We start from the raw sequence: 26,228 nt of genomic DNA, 5'->3' as shown, positions 1-26,228 counted from the left end.
AGAGAGATCTCTGAGTACAGAACCAGGAGTAAGTCCACAGTATTGCTAGGCATAGGGCAAAACGCCCCAACAATCCAAAAAGAATTGTGGGTTATAATTATTTTGTCTTCCCACCAAAATCAAGGCATATTTAATATTCAAACCAATCTGTTCTTGGCACCAATACCTAATTGAATCAAGAAACTCAGAAAGGTCCTCAAACTATGGCCCGCGGGCCACATATTGTATTTGTATCTGTTTTGTTTCTTCATTGAAAAATAATATTTATGCAGTATGCATAAGAATTCATTCATAAGTTTTGTTTTTACTATAATCAGACCCTCCAATGGTCTGAGGGACAGTGAACTGGCCCGCTGTTTAAAAAGTTTGAGGACCCCTGGATGGTGCATCAGTAGGGCATTTGTCTTGCAAGTGGCTGACCTAGGACCGAGAGCGTGCCAGATATTCCCCCAAACCAGGAGCGATTTCTGAGTGCATAGCCAGGAGTAACCCCTAAATGTCACCGAAAATGGCCCAAAAACAAAACAAACAAAATAAGAACACAGTGATTATAAAAAATAAACTGTGATAGATAATAAAACAACAAATTCTACACCTCCCACATTAGAGCTGGATACTAAAAGTAAAATTTCAGCATCTGAGATGGAACATGGAAAAATGAACACACCCAGGTATTTAGCTAAGACCATTACTAATCTCCAAAGTCACAGCACTAGTTAGTAGTATGTACACCTCACCTCTTTAGGTAACTACCTACCTCTGGATCAGAAGATGTAGATCTGTGGGAAAAGATGTGCCTCAAGATTCAAACTCTGTGTCTGAAAATTTGCACTAAGTTCATTCCAGTATTTTTATAAAATGTGCTTTTGAATGTTCACGAAAACCTTATTTATAAACAATTAAAAGTGAAAATGAGGCCAATGCCCTTCAATAGCTAATGAGTAAAAAAGAGTCAATCCCTATCAAGACATTTAAATCAGCAGTAAACAGGACTAGAGTAGTAAACATCACAAAAGTCTGTATTAATCTTTAGAAAACTATATAAATAAAAATAAAAAGTATCTGAAGTCAGAACACTATGATTTCTTCTATAGGAAATTCTTAAGTGACAAAATTATGAAGTGGAGAGCATATAAGATATTGGCAAGTGATTTGTTGATGGAGAAATAAAAGAGAGGTAAAGAAAATAGCTGTTCTGAATACTGAAGAGTAATTTGAGAACTGGGAGGTTTTGGCAGGGCACTAAAGAACTTATAATAATAAAACTTCAGTATACTGTTTCATTTACATGTGTAAATGAAAAAGGTGATACATATAACAATAAAACTTTTGTAACGTTTAATTCATTTTGGTAGAATTTATCATTGATTGGGAATCTAGATAAAAGATAAATGGGATCAAGATCTCTGCATTATTGTTATTACTGCACAAAAATAAAGTATTTTAAAATGTCTGACATCTATAATATGAACTGAACAAATGACCCATGAGGACACAAATCAGGCAATTTGGGGTGAGAACACTCATTCAGCAAGTATTTTATTTCCTCTCATTAGTGCTGGCAACATTAATTCAGAGCTTGGGACAGTAAATAAAACAAACAGAGCTCATGTTCTCGGGGAAATGATATTTTGCTAAAGGACCGCCCAAAATTTTTTATTTTTTTACAATTATATGAAGGTAAACTTACCATTTAGATATGTTCATTACTTGAAATATAATGTGTTGTAAAAACAGACTCAATGATTACAGAACTTCTCAGGTAGTGTCAATCAAGTGTGACTCAATTGATCAAAACTCACTGAATGATACCACGCTCTTCGCAGAATGACCCAGTGAAGACAGCCGAAGTGGAGTGTGGGGGCTTTTACAGCACTGGAGACAGAGCCACTATTGATGAAGAAGGTTACATCTGGTTCCTAGGGAGAGCTGATGATGTCATCAATGCCTCTGGGTAGGTGGAGCAGACTCTGAGCCAGGAGTTACCACCATCAGATGTCCAATATTCCTTTTGCCTTTGTAAAGAGACCCTGAGCCTAGATCTGCACAAAAACAAACCCAGAGAACTCACAGAGCTCAGTGCATAACTGCCTGAATCCAGAAGAATCAATCACAACAGAGTTTAAGAAATTCTGGCAGGCAGTCTTTCAGATATCATGCATTTTAAAAAGGGTGTGATTAAAACCTGACCTTACTTTAGTCCCAGTTCATTTTTTCTCCCTCTCTCTATCCTGTTTATGTCTCAGTATCACTGGGTATGTGTTCCTATGTAAATTGTGGTGGGGCACAACATGTCATAGTAAAAACAACATAATACAAATAGTTAATATTTATAGAGTTCTTACTATTTGAGAACATCTCCTTTTTACCTTGTATAAGCCAGCAAACATGACTTTTATATATTGTAGATGAAAAATATGAGCCACAGAGCACTGAAGACAACTATTAAAAATTTCAAAGATAGGGGCCCGGAGAGATAGCACAGCAGTGTTTGCCTTGCAAGCAGCCGATCCAGGACCTAAGGTGGTTGGTTCGAATCCCGGTGTCCCATATGGTCCCCTGTGCCTGCCAGGAGCTATTTCTGAGCAGACAGCCAGGAGTAACCCCTGAGCACCGCCAGGTGTGACCCAAAAACCAAAAAAAAAAAAAAAATTCAAAGATAAAGGCAGACAAATTTCAAATTAATAAAGCAACCTAGATTTGAACCAGAGAGTTATTGCACTTACCTTGCACATGGTAACTTTCCCCAGAAACACAAATGTGTGCCTGAGCTCAAACAGAAATGGTGCCTGAGGATAGAGCCAGAAATAAGGCCTGAGAATAGTATAAAAGAAGGAAGAGAAGAAAGGAGGAAGGCTGAGAGGAGGGGAAGAATAGAGGAAGGGAGGGAAGAAGGAAGAATAGAAAGAAGGAAAGAAAAATGAAGTAATGCAGGAACAGAGGAATGAACAAAGGAAGGTAGGAAGTGGGTAACTAGTTCTCTGTGTATTTAAGAAAAAATGACTCATTTTAAACTTTTGTGGCTATTTTTTGTTTATTTGTTGTTTTGTTTTGTTTCTCTTTGAGGGCCACAACCAACAGTTCTCAGGATTGCACTTGACTCTGTGCTTGGGATCACTCCTGCAGTGCTCCTAGTGCCATATAGGGTGTTGGGAATTGAACTTGGGATATCTGTATATCAGGCGAATGCCCTACCTGCTGTACTATATCTCCGGTATCTTAAAAATGAAGTTATAAAACAACGATAACCTGAGAATAAATACACAATTTGCATTACGTGCAAGGTAAAGTTTGAAGCTTCACAGCACATTCCCACCAAGATTGGCTGTTTGAACCAAGCCCCAGAGCTCTGAGTTAAAGACACCTTAAGAGACAGAGCAGTCAGCAATCCAGGGAGCATCTAGTCTGTGTCTTAGGGACAACATCCAGTTGTCCAGATATGTCCTTGAGAAAGGGAGATTTGCATCTCTATGTTGCCCAACTATAGCATCTATTCACAGAGGAGAATCTGTTCATCTTCTAGGTACCGCATTGGGCCGACCGAGGTGGAGAATGCCCTGGCAGAACACCCAGCGGTGGCAGAGTCAGCTGTGGTGGGCAGTCCTGACTCAAAGCGAGGGGAGGTAAGGAGGACACAGCGAGGCCATGGAGTGTGTCTTGGGAACACTAGCAAGACAAGGAAATGTCTTGGCATATCTAGTTGTGGACATAGCAGGGGTCCTCAAATGTTTTAAATAAAGGGCTACTTCTTGTTCCTCAGACCATTTGATGTCTGGACTATAGTTAAAAATATCTATGAAAAAAAAAAGAAAAAAAAGAAAAAAAAAAAAAGGGGGGCCGGGCGGTGGCGCTAAAGATAAGGTGCCTGCCTTGCCTGCGCTAACCTTGGACGGACCGCGGTTCGATCCCCCGGTGTCCCATATGGTCCCCCAAGCCAGGAGCAACTTCTGAGCACATAGCCAGGAGTAACCCCTGAGCGTTACTGGGTGTGGCCCAAAAACCAAAAAAAAAAAAAAAATATCTATGAACTAGGGTCTGAGCAGTGATGCAAGGGGTAGGCTGCTTGTATTGCATGCGCTAACCTAGGACAGACCACCATTTGATGCCCGGTGTCCCATATGGTCCCACAAGCCAGTAGCAATTTCTGAGCACATAGCCCCGGAGCATCATCAGGTATGGCCCACAAACCAAAACAACAACAACAACAACAACAACTTATGAATTAATTCCTGCACACTGCACATATAGTTAAAAACACACACACACACACACACACACACACACACCGGAGAGATAGCACAGTTGTAGAGCTTTTGCCTTGCACATGGCTGATTCAGGACGAATGGTGGTTCGGATGGTATTTCGAATCCTGACATCCCATATGGGCCCCCATGCCCGCCAGGAGTAATCCCTGAGAGCTGCCAGGTGTGACCTAAAGCAAACAAATAAAACAAACAAAAATAAACAAGAGCAAATACAAAATTTGCAATGAAGAAGAGGTAAAGTTAAACCTTTTTTTTTTTTTTTTTGGGCCACATCGGTAAGGCTCAGGAGGAGTTACTTACTCCTCGCTATGCACTCAGAAGTCGCTACTGGCTTGGGAGACATATGGGACATCAGGAGATCGAACCGCGGTTCTTCCTAGGCTAACGCTGGCAAGGCAGACACCTTACCTCTAGCGCCACCGCGCCGCCCCCAAGTTAAACCAAAAAACTTACCAGTTAGTTGATGAGAACTATGGGCCTAACAGTAAAATCATGATGATAGGAATAATAATCTATTTAATCTATTTCATGTTTCATAACTATTTATTATGTAAAATTGTTACATCAGCCAATGGGGAATAACCTGTAAATTAAAATTTACAGAGAACAAATGGAGGGGAAGGGAAGTCTATCATTTTTTGAGACCAAGGGTGATGACCAGAAGTATTGGATTTGAACTTGTTCTTGTATTATCTAGAGGTCCAACTGGCAACATCTGCTACTTTTCCCATTATTCAGTAAGCTTTTCTTCCTCAGGTCTATAACCCACTGGCACTCATTCTTGGTTTCTCCTCTGGCTCTGCCCTGCAGGTGGTCAAGGCATTTATTGTCCTGACTCCAGAATTTAGGAACTATGACCAGGGCAAGCTCACCAAGGAGCTTCAGGAGCACGTGAAATCAGTGACAGCCCCATACAAGTACCCCAGGAAGGTAAGTGAGGACACTTGCTGAGGAGGCGGTGTTCTGGTCTCTTCAGGCAGCTCCTATAGGCTTTGCTGCTCTACAATCTGGAAGGAGGCCCCAGTGAAGTTAATACATGGCTGACAGAACTTGATGTAACTCTTTAGAAAATAAATCTTCTTAAATATATGGGGCCAAATCCCTTGCCCATCTGATAAAACTGCTACCCTGGGTCAGAATCCAAAAATTGTCTGTTGCTTGAAATATAAAGGGAAATTTAAATTTAGGCAATGTCCACAGATGTTCAAAGAGAGTTTTTAGAATTATTCAAAATTTGCCAAAGAAATCTAAATCAGCTACTTGGAAACCATTTTTAGTTTTTACTTTTGGGGCTACACTCAGATGCTCAGGTCTTATTCCTACTAGGCTCAGGGACCGTATGGGATTGCCTGGATTGAATCAGAGCTGGCTGTATAATGAGTAAGGAACTAAAATAGGAGGGCTTTGTTTAATTCAAAACCAGGTGGAGTTTGTCCAAGAGCTGCCCAAAACCGTTACTGGCAAGATTAAAAGGAGTGACCTTCGGAAAAAGGAGCTTGGTCAGATATAAGCAACAAGAAACACACAAGTCAGTTACTGTAGCCAATTCCTTGGCCACCTCAATTTCCTCCATGCTGTTGGTGAGTAGGGATGTGAAGAGAGATTTGACTTGGAAGAATATCCATACAAGCTGGAAAAATTTTGTTTATTTTACACGATTCTCCTTCACCACGCTTCCTCCAAGTTCGTCTCCTGATTGCGCACATGAAACCTGGGACCAAGCAGGAAAAATAAATTATTGACATCAGCATCTAAGGTGACATGGTGTTGTGCATTTATTCTGAATGAATCCATCTGTGCAAAATGCTGCCACGGTAATTTTTCTGTCATAAAGATCCCAGGTCTGGTCCTGCCACCCTCCTGCCCTCTGACCACAGCATGGATATGTGCATCCAGTTAAGATACACAGATTCGCTTAGGTCCATACAAGGAATCTCTATTATTGTTTCCCTCCTCCCCCCATTACGCATACCCACATTTCACCTCACACATCCAGCCAGCTCTAGAGCTGTGCTGGAAGGCAAGCAGGCAGGAACTGACCTAGTGTGATCCATTCTCAGGGGTCATGGAAGTGGATGATTCCAGTTCCAACCGAAACTGGGGTTCCTGTTGCATGTCATGGTTTTCTAAGTCTATTACTGGGCTCTGAAGTACAAAGATAGATAGATTGAAGCTCAAGATAAGGTGATTCTTGGGACTGAGGACAGGGTATGGACAGGGGCTGTAGCAGCATGCCTTTTGGGAGTCAGGGTGGGAAGAATAGAAGAAGAAAAGAGGGGCCGGGCGGTGGCGCTAAAGGTAAGGTGCGCCTGCCTTGCCTGCGCTAGCCTTGGACGGACCGCGGTTCGATCCCCCGGTGTCCCATATGGTCCCCCAAGCCAGGAGCAACTTCTGAGCGCATAGCCAGGAGTAACCCCTGAGCGTTACCGGGTGTGGCCCAAAAACCAAAAAAAAAAAAAAAAAAAAAAAAAAGAAGAAGAAGAAAAGAGAGACGCTCTAAGGTCCCTTGTCCTGTATCCTGAGAACTGCTGGTAACAATGAAACCATCAGAAAATGCACCAAATACTTTCATTAATAAATTGAAAAATGTTAAAGTACAGTACATAAAAACATTGACATCATCAGAATAGTGACACTCTCAGAATAGTGTTACCATGAGTGTAATGCCACTGTTATCATCATCAAGTAATGACTCCACTAGGAGTGACTTATCTAGCCTCAGTTCATTTCTTTTGGAGCATCACATTCAAATGCACCTGGCAGTTCTCAGGAATATCCCTGATATTGTTCTTAGGGATCATACTTAATGGGGGACAGTAGGCCACATGTGTTACTGGGGATAGAACCTGGGTCAGCCACATGCAAGAAAAGTACCCTGTTGTGTATGTAAAATTTACATACACAACAGTACCCTACACACTATACTATCTCTTTGACCTATTCAGGCTCATTTTTGAGTAGCATTAATGTAGAACAAAACAGGATTTAGTAGAAATCCCATCTCTAGTCCTTCTGCTCAAGTCTCCAGGCAGTGCTTTCCCCTTTCCCAAAAAATCTTGCCAAAACCCATTCTTCCTCTGGCTCCATCATTGGCCTGGGTACAGTTCTTTCCATGACTGCACACTATCTGATTCACCATCTGTGCAAGGAGTGGAAACAGTAAGGGCACATGGCAAGCAAGGGCACCCTTGACCCAAGTAGCAATTAATGTATTTTAGTGCCTCTAGTGGCTATGTGTTTCAAAAGTGCCAAATCTGGGAGTACAGTCACTCCTCTGATATGAAAATCTGATGGCCACAAGTACTTGAGACATAAATGCTCTTGTCTTATCACTGTCCTGACCTAAAACCTGGACATTCCCAGTGGCTAGAAGAAAAGCCTGCTCCTAATTACACAATTGTAATCATGCCCAAGGCTCCTGGCATGGCAGTAACAAATATTACTAGGTCCCTTTTTTATTAACCTTTTATTATATTATCTTGGAAAAATCTTTTTTAATATAAGATATTTATTTAAACACGTGATTACAAGCATGAATGTTGTTGACTTGGGTTTCAGTCATAAGCAAAGCATCCCCTTCATGAGTGCAACCTTCCCACCACCAATGGCCCTCCTCCTTCGAGACCCTTGCCTGTATTCGAGACTAATTTTTGATTAATAAATGTACACAGCCACTATTTTGACTTATAATACAGAAGGGCCTCAAAATATTACTTTTATGCCTGAAAAATATGGAGAAATAAAGCTCAATATGGAAAAAACAGTTTGTGAAACAAAGAGCAAAGATTTTTTTATCAGCAACACATACAAGTTCATTATTGGCGGAATATTCTTCAACTCAAGTACTTATATTCTTTAAGATGAGTGACTAGATGTGCCAGAGCTATTGCGCAATGATAGGGAGTTTGCCTTGCATGCAGCTGATCCAGAACGAACCTCAATTTGATTCCCCAAGTCAGGAGTGATTTCTGAGTGCAGCGCCAGGAGTAAGCCCTGAGCATCACTGGGTGTGTCCCCCCCAAACAACAACAACAACAACAACAACAAAAACCTACTCATGACTAGTAAATTAGATTGTTGGTGGAATGCTTTGAGGGAGAATGGAGCTCCTGTTACTGCCAAGGCTAAAGAGGAGAGATTTTTCAAAAGCAGAAATGGCAGACTCATCAGGTAAGCTCAGTAGGACAGAAATGACATCCAGAGTTCTAATTATAGAGAATGAATGCTGGTCATTGTGGTAGACACTGTATAGTAGACAGAGCCCATCTCTCTATATCCTATCACTTTGCTGCTAAGCCTTTAAATAGAACCAAGGCACCTCTGTGCCCTGAGAAAGGAATTGCACCACCTATGCTAGTTTGTGATCCCAGCATGGAAAAAACCCTGAATATGGGAAAGTTCAGGTGTCTACAGACACGGGAGTGAAAGATCCAGGTAGTGGTTTAGTGAGATACTAAATATTAGTAGCTAGATGAATAGCTGACCAACACTAACAGAGGTTGTGGGCAGGAGAAGGCATTACTGAGTAACTGTGAAATCATCAGAACAGTAGACATGTAGCAAGGGTCCCACAGAAGATTAAGGAAATCTTGGAAGGTTGAGATCCCTTCCACTTTACTGAGAGAGGATGTCACTAATCTACCCAGAGCAGTTAACATCCATGACAGTTACCATTGGAAAGCTTTATTGAGATAAGAGATCTATCTGATCACAAGAAGATAGCAAGTAATTTGTATCCAAGCAGGATTTAACCATCAAGGCAGCAAGTGAATCCCTTCACTGTATCCCTGATACACCTCTTGCCTAATACCTAAGATTTTAAAAGACAAAGAACTTCATCATAAGAACTCAAGTGCCGGGGCCAGAGAGATAGCATGGAGGTAAGGTGTTTGCCTTGCAAGCAGAAGGATGGTGGTTCGAATTCTGGCATCCCATATGGTCTCCAAAATGCCAGGAGTGATTTCTGAGCATGGAGACAAGAGTGAGCCCCTGAGCACTGCTGGGTTTGACCCAAAAACCAAAAACCACACACCCCCCCAAAAAAAAACTCAACTGCCTCCTACAGTGGAAATAAAGCAAAAGCTAAAAGATTGAATTCAATGATAGAATGAAGATGAAGACTGTATAAAGATGAATTTAGATGTCACAGAAATCGGGAGTCTACAATTAATTTTACTCTGATATTATGAGGAAAATCAAAGAATATAAAATGCATACTAATATTTAATTAAATTAGAAAATTTCTTCAGTAGAAGAAAGAATTTCGTCACCCATAAATTGAGATAAAAGATTCAAAACAGGGGGCGGGTGAGGTGGCACTAGAGGAAAGGTGTATTCATTGCCAGCGCTAGCAAAGGAAGGACTGTGATTCAATCCCCCAGCGTCTCATATGGTCACCTCAAGCCAGGGGCAATTTCTGAGCACTTAGCCAAGAGTAACCCCTGATCATCAAACGGGTGTGGCCCAAAAAAATTCAAAGTACATTCTGGGTATAGAAAAAGTGAATGAATCTAAGATTTCTATGGGAAAAACAAAACAAAACAAAAATAGGCTTTACCTGAAATATGAAGAGTGATTTAAGAGAACATATTAGTTATTGAGTATAATGGGGATGAAAATAAGAATTAGGAAAACTAAAGACATTCTTTTAGCATTATGACACTCCATTAGGAGAGGAAATATTGAATAATAAAATAATCTAAGATGAGGAATTGAGGAAGAAAAGGAAAACTACCTAAAGAAATGGTAGCTGAGAATTTCCCTTGCTGAAGGAAAGAACAAACCAGAAGTCTAGGTTATGGAACAATACTACATTGCTAACTACAAAGAACCATACATCTACAAACACCATTCTTAAGTCAATGATAATGAAGAAAATTAAAGGTTTCTAGGGCAAAATCAAATAACATTCAAAGACATATGACATGGTAGGAGAGAGTGGATGACATATTCATAAAAACTAAAGAATAAAACCGGTCAACCAAGAATACTCTGAGAATTTTTACTCATGTTTGTCAGAGAAATAAAGCTTTTCCAGATAATCATGAGTTCATAGTGTTTACCACTACCCTATAAGCACTAGAAGAAATTCTAAAAGGAGTGCATATCCAGTAAAACAAGAAGCAAAGGAAGATTAAATGTTGACAATGGTTAAAATAATCCATTCTTAAGAACATAAACAAAAATAAATCAGTTAACAACAAAGCAACAAGAAAAATTTTCTTAGAGAGAAATGAGTATAGACTTCTTAATGATCACAAAGCAAAAAATTAGAGCAGAAACTCTTAGTAGAGAAAATGATCAAATTGGTAACACTAATAGGGAAAAGTTATTTCAAAATAATTTATGAAAAAGACTTATGAAAAAAGAACAGAATGTAAAAGATAAGATGGATTAAAGGACAGGGGAAGGGAAAAGAGAGAGATAGGGAGAGAGAAAAAGAGGTAAACTGTCATACAGACAGGCTTGGGCAGAGGGTACAAAAGAGAATCTAAGGTATCAGTATCAGGAAATCAACTCTGGTGAAGGGATGTGTGTTGAAAAATAGTATGACTGAAACACAATTATCAATAACTTTGGGGGGGTTTGGGCCACACCTGGTGACGCTCAGGGGTTACTCCTGGGTATGCGCTCAGAAATCGCTCCTGGCTTCTGGACCATATGGGATGCCAGGGGATCAAACCGCAGTCCTCCTACGTCAGAGCATGCAAGGCAGCCACCCTACAGCTTTCTCCACCACGCCAACCCTATCAATAACTTTTTAACTCTGTAGCTCACAGTGATTTAATAACAACAATTTTAAAAAGATAAAATGGTCATAAGTCTCATTGATCAATAATCACTCTCAAACCAAACACTCTGAACTCACCAACCAAAAGACTCAATCAATGCCCAAATGGAAGTAAAAATGCAAGATCCATCAATAGTGATCCCTCATGTCAGGAAAAGTAGGTAGTCTTTGGTACACCATAACCAAGTAGTGTGAACACCACCACTAAAATGTCAGCACCTAGTGATTAGTGAGTGAGCATCACACAGTGTATAACCTCTGAGCATAAATAAATCTACAATAACTTAAATTTATTGTCTGATATGAGTGAAATAAATTAGACGAAGAGAAATAGACACAGAATAGTCTTATTCATCTGTGAAATTTAAGAAAAATAAGACAGTATTGTAATAATACCCAAAGACAATAGAGATGAGGGCTGGAAGGACCAGCACACAATGTGAAGCTTGCAACCAAGACTGTTGAGTTCAGTTAGAGAAATAACTACACTGACAACTATCATGACAATGATTGTGGGTGAGAAAAATAGAATGCTTGTCCCAAATACAGGCAAGAGGTGGGGAGTAGGAAAATGGGGGGCATTGGTGGGGGAAATGTTGCACTGGTGCTACAAACATTTTTTGTTTGTTTGTTTGTTTTGGGGCCACACCCAGTGACACTGGGGTTCCTCCTGGCTATGCACTCAGAAATCACTCCTGAATTAGGGGGCCATAAGGGACGCTGGGGGATCAAACCTCAGTCATGTTTGGGTCAACTCATGTAAGACAAATACCTTACTTCTGTACCACCACTCAGGAATCAGGGGAGTTTTTTTTTTTTTTTTATAAACGAAACCAAACTACAAACATATTTGTCATCATGGATCTTAAATGTATTTTAAGTAAAGAAAATAGAGGAAATAGACGAGGAAAAAACAATAAGTACAAAACTGTAACTCAAAAAAAATGTAACAGTCCAATGAAAACTCAACTTTAAAAAATAGATTGAGGGGCTGGAGCGGTAGCACAAGAGGCAGGTTGTCTGCTTTGCACATGCTAGCCTGGGACAGACCATTGTTTGATTCCACTAGTATCCCATATGTTCCTTCAATCTAGGACCTCTTTCTGAGGGCCTAGCCGGGAGTAGCACCTGAGCATCACCAAGCATGGCCCAAAAACCAAAAAAAAAAAAAAATCATAGAGCCACTTACAAGTAGCTGACCCGGCGATGATCTTCAGAATTCCATATAGAATCAGCAAGAGTGATCCCTAAGAACAGAGCCATGAGGAAGCCCTGAGCACCACTGGTGTGGCTCAGAGCAAAACAAAGCAAAAATATACAAATTTACTGAACACACAATGTCCATTTCACCAAAGAACATAAACACTCTGGCCTGCTGACACATGATAAAATATATCATGCTCAACATTTAGCAATGACTTACAATGATTGCTTAATATAGTCTAACTCAAATTTAGAATTAGCCTTGGAAATAACTTCAGTAATGACGGTCACAGTAGGGGCCTGTGAACGAGATTGTAGTAGCTGAGAAATGATAAAATATGACAAATTTCTTGATTGAAAATGACATAAACATATACATGTTTTGATTTTTATGGGAGTAGCATTTTGTAATACTTGCAGTAGACATCTCTACCTACTTCCTTCAATATACCAGCCAAATAGCTAGGTTCTTTCCACTATCATATAAGTAATACAAGTAATCCTCACATCATTTCCCCACCTCTGCTCTCTCTCTTTCCTGTAGTAACTACCAATCTATTCTCTGTACCAAATGCTAACAAGAATAGACTAAGAATTCATTAGTTTGATTTCTTTAGTAGATCAGAAATTAAAGTCATGTTATATTCTGCATTTTTTAAGTGAAATGTTTAAGTTCATCTTGACCAGTGCTCAATATCTCCAGGTTTACTACCTCTTTCTAGTGGTCAATATTTCTTTTTTTTTAGTGGTCAATATTTCAAGGTTAATGAAAGACATAATCAGTAAATCATAATAAAATATAGAGCAATTGAAGGACATTTTCCTTTATCATGGCCTTGGGCGACAATGTGAAGGAACCAGACAGTAATCTGCCCTTTCGCAGAAGATCTTGGTTTCACTTTATGGCAATCGAGTCTCAGTGCCTCTGGATATGAATCCTGGTTTCCCCACAGAAATGAACTGTGACTCTGGAAAGAAAAAGTGAAATGCACATCACTTATATCTGGAACTCTAAAATCAATGAGGTGATGAAATATTTTCAGAGAAAGTCAAAACTGAAATGGCAGCTACAGCCTCCAATTAAAAGGACACTCAGGACCCACTCGTTAGTGTTGAGGCAAGGCATTCACTGGGATCGATCTCCCAGTTTCTGCAGCAACCAGGTTGTAGCTGTCCTACTGCGCAGCCCTGGGAGGCAGTTTCTGTGCAGAAAGGAAAGCCTTAATCTCTACTAGTGGTTCCAGTGTGCCCTCCGGTGGCCATCCTCAGAACATGTTTTTCAAAGCTGACTCGACACTGCTCTAGCCCATTTTCTAGGGCCTAACTTTTGAACAGCGTGAAAATCCCAAAACATAAGGAGACTTATTGAGTTGTTTTTTTAATTATTTTTATTTATTTATTTATTTTAATTTATTTAAACACCTTAATTACATACATGATTGTGTTTGGGTTTCAGTCATGTAAAGAACACCACCCATCACCAGTGCAACATTCCCATCACCAATGTCCCAAGTCTCCCTCCTCCCCACCCGACCCCCGCCTGTACTCTAGAAAGGCTCTCCATTTTCCTCATACATTCTCATTATTAGGACAGTTCAAAATGTAGTTATTTCCCTAACTAAACTCATCACTCTTTGTGGTGAGCTTCCTGAGGTGAGCTGGAACTTCCAGCTCTTTTCTCTTTTGTGTCTGAAAATTATTATTACAAGGGTGTCTTTCATTTTTCTTAAAACCCATAGATGAGTGAGACCATTCTGCGTTTTTCTATCTCTCTCTCTGACTTATTTTACTCAGCATAATAGATTCCGTGTACATCCATGTATAGGAAAATTTCATGACTTTATCTCTCCTGACAGCTGCATAATATTCCATTGTGTATATGTACCACAGTTTCTTTAGCCATTCGTCTGTTGAAGGGCATCTTGGTTGTTTCCAGAGTCTTGCTATGGCAAATAGTGCTGCAATGAATATAGGTGTAAGGAAGGGGTTTTTGTATTGTATTTTTGTGTTCCTAGGGTATATTCCTAGGAGTGGTATAGCTGGATCATATGGGAGCTCGATTTCCAGTTTTTGGAGGAATCTCCATATCGCTTTCCATAAAGGTTGAACTAGACGGCATTCCCACCAGCAGTGGATAAGAGTTCCTTTCTCTCCACATCCCCGCCAACACTGTTTATTCTCATTCTTTGTGATGTGTGCCATTCTCTGGGGTGTGAGGTGGTATCTCATCGTTGTTTTGATTTGCATCTCCCTGATGATTAGTGATGTGGAACATTTTTTCATGTGTCTTTTGGCCATGTGTATTTCTTCTTTGTCAAAGTGTCTGTTCATTTCTTCTCCCCATTTTTTGATGGGGTTAGATGTTTTTTTCTTGTAAAGTTCTGTCAGTGCCTTGTATATTTTGGAGATTAGCCCCTTATCTGATGGGTATTGGGTGAATAGTTTCTCCCACTCAGTGGGTGGCTCTTGTATCCTGGGCACTATTTCCTTTGAGGTGCAGAAGCTTCTCAGCTTAATATATTCCCATCTGTTAATCTCTGCTTTCACTTGCTTGAAGAGTGCAGTTTCCTCCTTGAAGACGCCTGTAATGTCCTGGAGTGTTTTGCCTATGTGCTGTTCTATATATCTTATGGTTTTGGGGCTGATATCGAGGTCTTTAATCCATTTGGATTTTACCTTCGTACATGATGTTAGCTGGGGGTCTAAGTTCAATTTTTTGCAAGTGGCTATCCAATTGTGCCAACACCACTTATTGAAGAGGCTTTCCCTGCTCCATTTAGGATTTCCTGCTCCTTTATCAAAAATTAGGTGTTTGTATGTCTGGGGAATATTATCTGAGTATTCAAGCCTATTGCACTGATCTGAGGACCTATCCTTATTCCAATACCATGCTGTTTTGATAACTGTTGCTTTGTAGTACAGTTTAAAGTTGGGGAAAGTAATTCCTCCCATATTCTTTTTCCCAATGATTGCTTTAGCTATTCGAGGGTGTTTATTGTTCCAAATGAATTTCAAAAGTGTCTGATCCACTTCTTTGAAGAATGTCATGGGTATCTTTAGAGGGATGGCATTAAATCTGTATAATGCCTTGGGGAGTATTGCCATTTTGATGATGTTAATCCTGCCAATCCATGAGCAGGGTATGGGTTTCCATTTCCATGTGTCCTCTCTTATTTCTTGGAGCAGAGTTTTATAGTTTTCTTTGTATAGGTCCTTCACATATTTAGTCAAGTTGATTCCAAGATATTTGAGTTTGTGTGGCACTATTGTGAATGGGGTTGTTTTCTTAATGTCCATTTCATCCTTATTACTATTGGTGTATAGAAAGGCCATTGATTTTTGTGTGTCAATTTTGTAGCCTGCCACCTTGCTATATGAGTCTATTGTTTCTAGAAGCTTTTTGATAGAGTCTTTAGGGTTTTCTAAGTAGAGTATCATGTCATCTGCAAACAGTGAGAGCTTGACTTCTTCCTTTCCTATCTGGATTCCCTTGATATCCTTTTCTTGCCTAATTGCTATAGCAAGTACTTCCAGTGCTATGTTGAATAGGAGTGGTGAGAGAGGACAGCCTTGCCTTGTGCCAGAATTTAGAGGGAAGGCTTTCAGTTTTTCTCCATTGAGGATAATATTTGCCACTGGCTTGTGGTAGATGGCCTTCACTATATTGAGAAAGGTTCCCTCCATTCCCATCTTGCTGAGAGTTTTGATCAAAAATGGGTGTTGGACCTTATCAAATGCTTTCTCTGCATCTATTGATATGATCGTGTGGTTTTTATTTTTCTTGTTATTGATGTTGTGTATTATGTTGATAGATTTACAGATGTTAAACCAGCCTTGCATTCCTGGGATGAAACCTACTTGATCGTAGTGGATGATCTTTTTAACGAGGCATTGAATCCTATTTGCCAGGATTTTGTTGAGGATCTTTGCATCTGCATTCATCAGTGATATTGGTCTGTAATTTTCTTTTTTGGTAGCGTCTCTGTCTGGTTTAGGTATCAAGGTGATGTTGGCTTCATAAAAGCTATTTGGAAGTGTTTCTGTTTGTTCAATTTCATGAAAGAGTCTTGCCAAGATTGGCAGTAGTTCCTCTTGGAAAGTTTGATAGAATTCATTAGTGAATCCATCTGGACCTGGGCTTTTGTTTTTCAGCAGACATTTGATTACTATTTTAATTTCATCAATGGTGATGGGGGTGTTTAGATATGCTACATCCTCTTCCTTCAACCGTGGAAGATTATAAGAGTCCAAGAATTTATCCATTTCTTCCAGGTTCTCATTTTTTAGTGGCGTAGAGTTTTTCAAAGTAGTTTCTGATTACCCTTTGAATCTCTGTCATATCAGTAGTGATCTCTCCTTTTTCATTCCTGATACGAGTTATCAAGTTTCTCTCTCTCTCTTTGTTAGGTTTGCCAGTGGTCTATCAATCTTGTTTCTTTTTTCAAAGAACCAACTTCTGCTTTCATTGATCTTTCGGATTGTTTTTTGAGTTTCCACTTCGTTGATTTCTGCTCTCAGCTTTGTTATTTCCTTCTGTCTTCCTATTTTTGGGTCCTTTTGTTGAGCCTTTTCTAGTTCTATTAGCTGTGTCATTAAGCTACTCAGGTAAGCTCCTTCTTCCTTCCTGATGTGTGCTTGCAAAGCTATAAATTTTCCTCTCAATACTGCTTTTGCTGTGTCCCATAAGTTCTGATAGTTTGTGTCTTTATTGTCATTTGTTTCCAGGAACCTTTTTATTTCCTGCTTGATTTCATCTCGGACCCACTGGTTATTGAGCATGAGGCTGTTTAACTTCCAGGTGTTAAAGTGTTTCTTCTGAGTCCCTTTGGAGTTCACAAATAATTTCAGAGCCTTGTGGTCAGCGAAGGTAGTCTGCAAAATTTCTATCCTCTTGATCTAATGGAGGTATGTTTTATGTGCCAGCATGTAGTCTATCCTGGAGAATGTCCCATGTACATTGGAGAAGAATGTGTATCCAGGTTTCTGGGGATGGAGTGTCCTATATATATCCACTAGGCCTCTTTCTTCCATTTCTCTCCTCAGGTCTAGTATATTCTTGTTGGGTTTCAGTCTGGTTGACCTATCCAGTGTTGACAAAGCTGTGTTAAGATCCCCCACAATTATTGTGTTGTTGATATTATTTTTCAGATTTGTCAACAGTTGTATTAAATATTTTGCTGGCCCCTCATTCGGTGCATATATGTTTAGGAGAGTGAATTCTTCCTACTCTACGTACCCCTTGATTAATATAAAATGTCCATCTTTGTCCCTTACAACCTTCCTGAGTATAAAGTTTGCATTATCTGATATTAGTATGGCCACTCCATCTTTTTTATGGGTGTTGTTTGCTTGGATAACTTTTCTCCAGCCTTTTATTTTGAGTCTATGTTTGTTCTGACTATTCAGGTGCGTTTCTTGTAGGCAGCAGAAGGTTGGATTGAGTTTTTTGATCCATTTAGCCACTCTGTGTCTCTTAACTGGTGCATTTATTCCATTGTCGTTGAGAGAAAGAATTGTCCTGGGATTTAACGCCATCTTTATTTCAAAATTTGGTGTGTCTTTTGGGTAGTCTTGTCTTAGATTAGGTCTTTCAGTTTTTCTCTTTTTTTTTTTTTTTTTTTTTTTTTTTTTTTTGGTTTTTGGGCCACACCCGGTGACGCTCAGGGGTTACTCCTGGCTATGCGCTCAGAAGTCGCTCCTGGCTTGGGGGACCATATGGGACGCCGGGGGATCGAACCGCGGTCCGTCTCCTAGGCTAGCGCAGGTAAGGCAGGCACCTTACCTCGAGCGCCACCGCCCGGCCCCTCAGTTTTTCTCTTAAGTCTGATTTTGTGTCTGTGAAGTTTCTGAGCTGTTTTTTGTCTGTGAAACCATGTATTCTTTCGTCAAACCGGAAAGTGAGTTTTGCTGGGTATATTATTCTGGGTGAAGCATTCATTTCATTCAGTCTTGTCACAATATCCCACCACTGCTTTCTGGCATTGAGTGTTTCTGGTGACAGGTCTGCTGTAAATCTCAGGGAAGCTTGCTTGAACGTGATTTCCCCTTTTGATCTTGCTGTTTTCAGAATTCTGTCTCTATCTGTGGGATTTGTCATTGTGACTAGGATGTGTCTTGGGGTGGTTTTTCTGGGGTCTCTTTTGGTTGGTACTCTTCGGGCATGCAGGATTTGATCACATATATTCTTTAGCTCTGGAAGTTTCTCTTTAATGATGTTCTTGACTGTTGATTCTTCCTGGAAATTTTCTTCCTGGGTCTCTGGGACTTCAATGATTCTTAAGTTGTTTCTGTTGATCTTATCATAGACTTCTTTTTTCATCTGTTCCCATTCTTTGACTAATTTTTCCATTGTCTGCTCATTTGCTTTAAGTTTTTTGTCCAATCTCTCCTGCTGTATGGAATTGTTATGTATCTCATCTTCCACAGCACCAAGTCTATTCTCAGCTTCTGATACCCTGTCCCAGAGCTTATCCATTTTGTCATTCACTTCGTTTACTGACTTTTTCAGTCCTGTTAGTTGACATGTTATTTCAGTTTGGAGTTTTGTGATTTCTGTCTTCATATTTTCTTGGTTCTTATTAGTGTTCTGTTCAACTCGATCCATGGTTTCTTGGAGATCATTGAACACCTTCCATATTGCTAGTCTAAAGTCCTTATCTGAGAAGTTGATTAGTTGGTTGGTCATTATCTGGTCCTCAGAATTGTCATCTTCATTCTCTATGTCTGATGCTGGCCTGCGTTGTTTCCCCATTGTCACACTTGTATTGTGGGTTTTTCTACATGTTGTGGTGGTATTCACTGTCTATATGATGCAGGCAGCACACTCCTCTGGCTCCTCCCTTTCTGGATGGGCTGACTTGCCTCTAAGGGAGGGGAGTCCTCCGTGGATGAAGCCTCACACTGGGTCAAATCTTAGGCCCGAGCATGCAACAGAGAAGACAGTCCGGAGAGAAATGTTTGCTTCTGTGATATAGCGCCATTTTTAGTGTGATTTTTCCTTCTTGTTGCAATGGAGTTCTTTCCTTAGAAAGAGTGCACGGCCGCGTAGCGAAGCGGAGCCTCTTTTTGCCCCACTCGCAAGAGTTTCACGCAAGAGGACAGTAGACAGACATAGACAGGTCACACTCACAGTTTTTCACAGTTGGGCCCCACTGGGCCGGTGTACTTTCGCAGATTTTCCCCGCCTGGTGTCACACACAGGGAGCCGGCTTTTGCCTAGTGCTCAAACTTTTATTACGAACATGAATTCTAAAAGGAGCCAGGAATTCAGACAGGGTGGTCATAAGTGTGATCAGCTTGCCTGTTTCATAAGATAAAATCTGTTGCCAGCTTCATTAACAGTAAATAGACAGAACTATCTGGAGGCACATTCCTTTTTCTATTTGATACCTGGACTGGAATGCCTGGCTTAGAAGCCCGGCCTCAGCTGGACTGTCAGCAAGTGCTTCTGCATGTCTTCTTTTGGTCTTGGCTTCCTCACAGCATGACAGTCTTAGGGTAGTCAGATTTCTGGGCTGTCGCGGGCTGCGGATTCGGGGTCTCCAACGCCTCAGCCATTGGTTTCCCTCAGTTTTCGCACCCCGGGGTGCATTCTGTGAGTGTCCCCCAGTACTGACTACACGTTCGGCCGTCGCCGTTTACTCTAGCGCCCTTCCCCGATCTGGATCTGTCCTCTGAGACTTTGCTCTTTTTCTGAGATGAGGACGTGACAATGACCTTGGGGCGCCCTTCTCCTCTCTCTGTCTCTGTCTCTCTGTTGCCAGGGCGAATTCTCTCTCACTCTGTGAGACTTATTGAGTTAAATTAGGATGGTATTTAGATAAATACAAATCCATGGGGATCTTTGGGGATCTTCTCTATCCTCTTATTTATTATATTACTTCCCAGATCTAAACATATGAATACTGTTCCCCATGGCATGATCCCACTGTCACCTTGGCCACACAGCTTTAGTGAGACAAGTATGACCTGTGAGACAATGCGGCAAGATTCACTTGTCTGAGCACCACGAAGTGAGGCTCAAATGGAAATTTCTTTTGGGAAGGAGCACAGCCAGTATTTTAGGAGTTACTCCTGGCTCATATTGCTCCTGGCAGGCTCTGGATGGGATATTTGGGATCAAATCCAGGATGGTCAAGGGTGGGCCACATATATGGCGCTACCCGCTTGGTGTCGGGTCCCCTCCATGTGGGAATTTCTAAATTAGCTTTCCTTCAGTGATTTCTAGGAAAAGAGAAAAATGACCAGATAGAAACATGCTTGTTAAATCTCAATTCTCTGAAATATATTGGGGTTGATTACAGTTTCAAATAAATATTTTTGTATATGTCTACACACATATGTGCTTATAGTTAATTACGTGTCCTCCTAGGATTAATCGTGAAAGTAGACAGAAGGGACAGTTTCAGGTTTAAAAGGCATGTGGGACTTGACAAAACTGCAAGTTAGGTGCAAGTACTGGAGCTTTTGCCAAGAGCACAAGGCAAGGGAAACCTCCCAACTCTGCTGGATGGGTTTCTCTCATTGCTAACTGAGATCCTAATCAGTCATTGCCCTGGAAAACCTTGAGAGTGCAGAAAGAAAGGTGGGAGTCCCCAGAAGTTGTGGTTCTTTGGGGAGAGACATTATAATGACTTGCTGCCAGCCAAGCTTGGCCCATGGAGAATGCAGGCAACATGGCGCCTAGGGAGGAGCACGTGGGATGGTGACATTCCGGCCGCCTTTGTGATGGTGTGTGGGCAACGGCAGTGATTGGCTAGACAGAGCCTAAAGCCCCAGGTTTGCTAAGGCAACTTTCAAATGGGTGATAGTTTGGAAGAGAGGCCTCCTCGTCTTCCGAGATCTCCCTACCGACTTTCCCCTTTCCATTGATATTGGTGATTCTGAAACCAGTTGCGTTTTGAATGGCTAAGCCATGATGAGGCTACAGACAGCGTGGCTCTGTCTGTGCCTTCTGTGGCTTCACATAGCCATAGACCCACAAGTGAGTATGGCCTCATGGCCTTTGCTGCTTTTTTCCATCAGGCTCTTGCCCACTGGGTTGAAATATGGCATTGTTCATCAAGCCAGGAGAGCAGCCCCAGTCTTTCCTGGCACCAGGCCACAGAGATCAGTCTGAAGAGCTCCGCAAGCCCTGTACATGCCAGATCTGGGTTCTAGTCTTGGCTCCATGGTTACTATAGCAAGTTGACCAGAAAAAAACGTTTCATATAGTCCCTAGATCATTCAGAAGGAAAGCTTGGAGAAGTTAGGTAAAGCGTATGTTTCAGATGTAAGTCTTCCCTGAAGGGATGATTCGATAATGTGGGTTAGAACTGAACAGAGTCATTGACAATTGAAATGATTAAGAGAAAACACTTCTTGAATCTTGTCTCTAGTCTACTTTGGAAGCCAATCAGATATTATATTTAATTCTGCAAGCTTAGAGCCCATCATATTCATGTGTACTTAGACTTACTGTAACTGTCAATCTGGGAAGGGCAGCCTGGAAACTTTGCTATCTAAGCATAGGTGTTAGCAGTTCTCAGCTAAGTGGTCAGTGGCCAGCTAGGTGGATTGCTCTTTATTTGGAATTGTACATTTAACAACATCCCTAACTCATGGTATGATACAAACTTCAATGAAGGCTTTCTTTACTTTAGATTCTGACATTCTATGCTCTACTTTTCAATTAAGAAGAGGATAAGTGGGGCCCGGAGAGATAGTACAGTGGCGTTTGCCTTGCAAGCAGCCGATCCAGGACCAAAGGTGGTTGGTGTCCCATATGGTCCCCCGTGCCTGCCAGGAGCTATTTCTGAGCAGACAGCCAGGAGTAACCCCTGAGCACCGCCGGGTGTGACCCAAAAACTAAAGAAATAAAAGCAAAAAAAAAGAAGAGGATAAGTGAAAAATGGTAAACTAAATTGCATTGAGCAATTTGGGCTAAAATATTGCTTTTTTTTGGTTGAAATATCAGTGTATTATAATGGTTGCTGTTTAATCACTGCTTTATAATTTCCTTTATTCTCCTAAATATCTTTAATTAATTGTTGATGTTTCCCATTCTATAGTTACATGATAAAAATGACTACGGTTCTATTTTCTATACACTTAGAAGCTATATCAACATTGCATATAATGTAAGTTTGCATTCTTCAATTTTATTTTCCCTTGCAGATTAAGTTCTATTAACTATTTAAAATAGTGGAGATGTGTTCTGATGCAAAAGGCAATAAAATTGATACCAGTTTTTTTCATCAGCTGTTTTCTTATACATTGAAGCATTTTTGCATGGACTTAATGACACCTTATATTGAATACAAATTGCTGATTGCCTATTTGCCTAATAAAATTAGCCGCACACTAATTTAGCAAACGTAACTCGAATTTCTCCCAAAAGTTTTCCCCATTCTTTCTTTTAAACAGTTCTGGCGAAGGCCTTCTATCAAACAGTTTTGGCCATGGCCCAGCTATAGCAGTCACCAGGGCAGTGCAGGGGGAAGGGAGGTTTGCAGAGCTGGGAGTTGAACCAAGGACCTGTACATGTCATATATTAGTTTTCCTTTTCTACAGGTTGCTTGAAATAGCTTAGGTCAGAACGTCTGTGATATCCGACATTTCTTTAATTAATTGTTGATGTTTCCCATTCTATAGTTACATGCTAGAACTGACTACAGTCATATTTTCTATAAAATGAGAAGCTACGTCAAAATTGCATATAATGTAAGTTTGCATTTTTCTTCAATTTTATTTTGGCTCTCAGATTAATTTGTATTAACTATTTAATCAGTGGAGATTTTTTGTATCTCCATGTTGCATGACTGATGCAAAAGAAGATAAAATTGATACCAGTTTTCTCACCAGATGTTTTCTTATATATTGAAGCATTTTTGCGTGGACTTAATGACACCTTATATTGAATACAAATTGCTGATTGTCTCTTTGCCTAATAAAATTAGCAGTACACTAATTTAACAAATGTAACTCAAATTTCTCCCAGAAGTTTCCTCGTTTCTTCTAGTAAATGGTTCTGAGGGACATTCTGGCCATGGCCCATCGACACAGTCACACAGGGCAGTGCTGGGGGGAGGGAGGTATGCAGAGTTGGGAGTTGAACCAGGGACTTGTACATGTCAGGCAAGTGATTGATATTGGAGACACCTTGGCGCTTTTCACTACTTTTCCTCCTCCTCACCAAAAGAGATTTAAAGGTGTGTTTACTTTCAAGCTTGATTTCAAGTTTCTAAAGAGTGTTCTTCGTGTTAAATGTATTGTAAATGTGTTTCTGGGAGGGATGAAGAGCAAGTATAGCTTTCCTTGTACCCAGCTGATGCTATGAATAGGTCCTAAGCATAGCCCCAGGTATCCTAAATCCACCCTACCCCAATCAATGCAAAACAACAAAACAGCAATTAAATGTGCTTGAAGTTTATCATCTCAATTATTTCAGTTTTTCTCTATTCTGCATGACTTTTTCTGAATCTTAATTTTCAAATTTTAGCATTTGTGGACATTCGCAATCGGTAATGCCTTTGTGGGGCTTTGGACACTTGTTTTTGTCATGTGGCGAAGTTCCCCTCCTGTAAGTATGTTAAAGACCTAAGTACAGTTTGAATCAGCTAATTGAAGGTAGATTTATGTGTAATGGATATGTCTATTTTATTCAATTGTATTTTATACATACTCATACATACTGGGGGAAAGTCCATAACTTGGTACACCTTATGGTTTCAGACCTTCAAGGGTAAATTAAAAAGTATCCCTCGGTGTCTGGAAACACACGTTCATACTATAATTTTGTTTAATTGAATGACTATTTTCCCTGGTTTATTATAAACTAACATTTTCAGCTATATGTAATAATTCTAAATTAAATTTTGTTTCTTTCTACACTAGATAGTTCTAGAAGATTGTGATGGTAAGTATGGTCAAGTTATTCCTGTGATAGTTTTATTGCTAATTTTGATGTAGCTTTTAATTCAACTGGAGACATCTGACTAATGAACTCATGGAAGTACTAGTCGTTTGAGTTGCATTTTAAAGGACTCAAATGGATAGGGGCTTGATGTTCTATCAGGGATCTGGATGAAGCGACATAGGGGAGATAAAATTTTAAATATTTTAAATCCACATTTTTGACTATATTCATTTTCCTTTTCTACAGGTTGCTTGAAATAGCTTAGGTGCAGAATGTGATATCTATGAATACATATATATTTGACGAGTTCTTGCGATTGAAAAGAAATATTTGTTCATTCATAGAAAAGAAAGTAAAATATTTTCAGACATAATCTCCTTAAACTATGTGTTCTTGGGGTCAGAAGATATTATATTAGTTAGGGCACATGCCTAGCACACAGTTTACCAGGAACAGACTCCTGGCACCATGTGTTCCCGAGTATAGGCATGAGCAGCCTTTGAGATCCCAAGTTTTGTATTGTGTGGTACTGAATGCTCCTATACTTCCAGAAAAATACCACCTCTTGGTAATCTAGCTACCACAAGGGTCAAGAAGTATTTCATCCATGTGTTCTTTTTGTTGACCAGGTCTCCTGAACTCTGATTGAGAGGTCCTCAGCATTGTTCTTTCAGATATATAGTGCCACTAATTGAAACAAACAAAACAGTAAAGCTAAAATGTTAATGATACTTCTAGAAGCCAGATAATAGAACCCTGTTTCTAATAGATGGGATTATCACAACTGTTGACTTTTCCCAGTAATCATAGTCAAGTATTATTTTCTTGTAGCCTGTTCACATGAAATAACAAACATTTAATTTTTTAATTAATTTCAGAACGACTTACCACTGTGAGGCACCAGGTAATATTGTCCTTTCAATTCTTCGCCATGATTCCTTTTCAATGACTTCCACTTTAGGTGGTGCCATTATGATTATAGTCTTCTTTGATGCTACTGTACTCTTTCATATAACCTATAAATAGTAGACTTCAAACTGAGCATCATTTAAATTATCTTATATGTAATTTGTGTAAATATATGTGTACAAAAGTGCACATTTATATTTTTTCACAAATATATATTTATGTACATATATACTGAAGAAATGGTCATAGAATACCAATTCTTAACATTTCCATTACTTTAAGCTTAAGGAATATGAAGTAAATATTTAAAAAGTACTATTAAAAATACCGATGCTATTATAATGGTATTATAAAGTAAAGATAAAACTGCATTCTTTACTTGGATGTTACTCTAATGATACTTGAAACAAAGAAGTAGAACAATGAACATTTAGGATCAATTTTATCTTTAATTAAGGATATCATTGACGTGTGAAATAAACAATGATGTCTCGATTGCCAGACATACTGTACAAACCAAATGGCACTAAGTAAGAGCATGGTCATAATGTGACAGCTAAGCTTTGTCGTAAGTGGGCTTTCAGGATTTTGGTGCATTAGATAAATTGAAATTCCCATTTTCTCATGCTATCCACCCTGGTAGAATGTGGTCATCTAAAAGCTCCTTGGACTTTTATACTGGTCTGGTATTGCTTCAGTTCATATGGTAATAACTTTTCAATCTAAGCACAGAAAGTATATTTTGTTTTGAAAACCATGTTACTTTTGACCATCCTCTGTGTGGTCCTCTAAAAGAAGTAGAATAACCCAGTGAACTTATGAGAAATGAAGACATCAAACATAATTCCAGATTCCCTGCCTCTTGTAATGCTGAAAAGGATTTCCCAGGTTAACTTTGGGACAGCATCTTGTATATATATGTAAAACTTAGATTAATAAATTCCATTGAGTTATTATAAAGATTAGCCCTTTCCACTTCCTTACATTTCCCTTGTCATGTAGTCATTTGTCCCATTACCCAGTAAGACATCTGTGGATAAAAACAAATTATACTTAGGATGTTTTTCACTAAAATTGTTTTTCACTAAAATGTTTTTCACTAAATTGTTATTGTGTTAAATTTTTCTGAGCCAAATCTGAACCATTGATTAACATGGAGTGTTGA

The 26,228-nt window shown here is 39.8% G+C and overlaps 2 protein-coding genes across 3 annotated transcripts in view; both read left to right on the top strand.

Annotated features, from left to right (window-relative positions):
- The window catches only part of LOC126031225 (acyl-coenzyme A synthetase ACSM1, mitochondrial-like), a 47,419-nt gene extending 41,521 nt beyond the window's left edge, over positions 1-5,898 (top strand). For both annotated transcript variants that reach the window (XM_049789517.1, XM_049789516.1), the window contains 4 exons: positions 1,827-1,954; positions 3,524-3,623; positions 5,076-5,195; positions 5,689-5,898. In XM_049789517.1, coding sequence (XP_049645474.1) covers positions 1,827-1,954; positions 3,524-3,623; positions 5,076-5,195; positions 5,689-5,775 — 435 coding nt within the window. In that variant the 3' untranslated portion in view covers positions 5,776-5,898. The remainder of the gene's footprint in view (positions 1-1,826; positions 1,955-3,523; positions 3,624-5,075; positions 5,196-5,688) is intronic.
- The window catches only part of LOC126031288 (acyl-coenzyme A synthetase ACSM1, mitochondrial-like), a 136,351-nt gene that overhangs the window by 41,521 nt on the left and 68,602 nt on the right, over positions 1-26,228 (top strand). The window lies entirely within an intron of this gene.

Source organism: Suncus etruscus, chromosome 15 (genome assembly GCF_024139225.1).
Source record: "Suncus etruscus isolate mSunEtr1 chromosome 15, mSunEtr1.pri.cur, whole genome shotgun sequence".
NCBI classification, from domain to species: domain Eukaryota; kingdom Metazoa; phylum Chordata; class Mammalia; order Eulipotyphla; family Soricidae; genus Suncus; species Suncus etruscus.
Note: the sequence above shows the minus strand (reverse complement) of the source record. Positions and strands in the feature narration are given on the sequence as shown.